The sequence below is a fragment of the Mandrillus leucophaeus genome, unplaced genomic scaffold, assembly GCF_000951045.1.
Source record: "Mandrillus leucophaeus isolate KB7577 unplaced genomic scaffold, Mleu.le_1.0 Scaffold11, whole genome shotgun sequence".
Lineage (NCBI taxonomy): Eukaryota > Metazoa > Chordata > Mammalia > Primates > Cercopithecidae > Mandrillus > Mandrillus leucophaeus.
Window position 1 is genome coordinate 3,732,097 of NW_012099209.1, and position 2,005 is coordinate 3,734,101.

Below are 2,005 nucleotides of genomic sequence, written 5' to 3' on the forward strand. Positions count from 1 at the left end.
AGAGTCTCACTCTGTTGCCCAGGCTGGAGTGCGAGGCTCAATCACAGCTCACTGTAGCCTCATCCTCCCAGGCTCAAGGGATCCTCCCAACTCAGCCTCCCAAATAGCTGGGACTACAGGCATGTGCCACCATGCCTGGCTAATTTTTTGATTTTTGTAGAGACAGGGTCTTGCTATGTTGCCCAGGCTGGTCTCAAACTCCTGGCTTCAAGAGATCCTCCCACTTTGGCCTCCCAAAGTGCTGGGATGACAGGGATGAGCCCTCATGTCTGGCCGCTTTCCTCTACTTGCTCTCCTGAGGAGACCCACTGCATCAGGCCACCTGCTTCTCACCACCTTTTGTCCCTTCCCTGTCCTCCCTCACTTCCCTGCAGCCAGACGTTCACATCGGATGCGGCGACACCACCACCACCACCAACACCACCACCAGCATCACCACCACAAATCCCACAAGGAGCGCAGAAAACACAAGAAACACCCAACGGAGGACTGGGAGAAGGATGAAGGAAATTTCTGCTGAAGAACCAGAAAAAAAGAAAGCACAACACCTTTCCCACGCCTCCTCTGGAACCTTCCCCATGCCTCCTCTGGAACCTTCCCCTGGGGAGACAGAACCCAGAGAAACAAGAGAGTCCAGAAGTCCCCGAACCCCAAACCACATCCCCCTACACATAATCCTTTGTACAAAGCTCCTCTTCCCTTTTTTTACATGCGCAAGATCCTCTTGGCAGGTGGAGCCAGGTGTCTGAAAAGTCCATTCTCGTCTGGCTGAACTCTGGGAGCGTCTCCCAGCTGAGGGAAGCACAAGTAGCAAAGCTCATTGGTCTGGTCTCTTGTTTGCCAGGCTGATTGAAGCAGGCCTTGATGAGGGTGCATGAGTGTATGTTTGCATTCACATGAAGGAATTGCTTTTCACACCAGAAATTCAGACTTAGTCAATGTTGGCTGAATTCTTAAATCCAGGAAGAAGCCTGGACGTAGGGTCATTAGCTTTGGGAATAGAAGGCTACACAGAAGCACACTGTTTTTGAACCTGACAACAGCTCTCCCTTTACCCTGGGCTTCAGCCCAAGTTCCGTCTTTGGTCTTGGTGGATAAACACATACAGTGTGGAAATCCGATGTACTGCATTTTAGGGATGTTTTTAGGACAACCTCCCTCCATGCCGTCAGAGTTAGGAGTGAGAATAATCAAAGCAATATGTAGGTGATGGAGGGAGAGTGTATTGCTAACCCTTCCAGGTCTAGTCCAGTGCTGAGATTTGGTGGTTCTGCATGTGTGATTAATCTCTTTCACACAAATAGACGAGAGGATATTTAGGGCTAGATGAGCCCAGATTTCTTCCCCCTCCATCTCTCAGGGAGACAAAGAACCTCCTTCCTGGACCAAGGAGGTGCTGCCAAGTTTTCTAGCCCAGTGCCCATACCCAGTCCTCAAGCAGACATTGGTAGTGCCCCTGCCCTGGGTCCCACCCCTGCCCCACCCCACCCTTTTCCCTGGCCATTGCCTGGTGGTCTAGAAACACTTAAAACTTGAAGTAGTGACACCTACCTGCGGTCATATTGTAGAGAGATGCTCAGTGTTAAAACTGAAACACACACACACACACACACACACACATTTTTCTCTTGTAGATTTTAATTTTTTAAGTGGGAAAGAACTCACCTTGTCTTCCTCCCCCAAATGTGCAACCTGTGGAAGGTCTCTCCACACCAGAGGCCAGGATCCAGTTCCCTCATCTCTGGCAGGAAAGATCCACAGCTTTTCCTCCATGTCTGTTACCCACTTTGAGCAGTCTGGGTAAAATCTGTGGATTAGGGTTAAAAACACTGTGGAAAATGCCCCTCTTCAGGAAAGAAAAATAAGAAAATGCATGGACCTCCTAGGGGTTCAGTAAAGAAAGAAATGTGTTAATTGAGCCTGAATCCCTTCTGGGAAGTAATAATGACCATTGACAACTAAGAAGTAGACACCATGCTAAGGATTTACATACAATCTCCTTGAA

General features: G+C 49.1%; 1 protein-coding gene across 1 annotated transcript in view; it reads left to right on the plus strand.

Annotated features, from left to right (window-relative positions):
- NCAN (neurocan) overlaps positions 1 to 736 on the plus strand; it is a 65,866-nt gene extending 65,130 nt beyond the window's left edge. The window contains exon 14 of the mRNA XM_011991297.1: positions 375 to 736. Coding sequence (XP_011846687.1) covers positions 375 to 520 — 146 coding nt within the window. The 3' untranslated portion in view covers positions 521 to 736. The remainder of the gene's footprint in view (positions 1 to 374) is intronic.
- Positions 737 to 2,005: the final 1,269 nt, after the last annotated feature.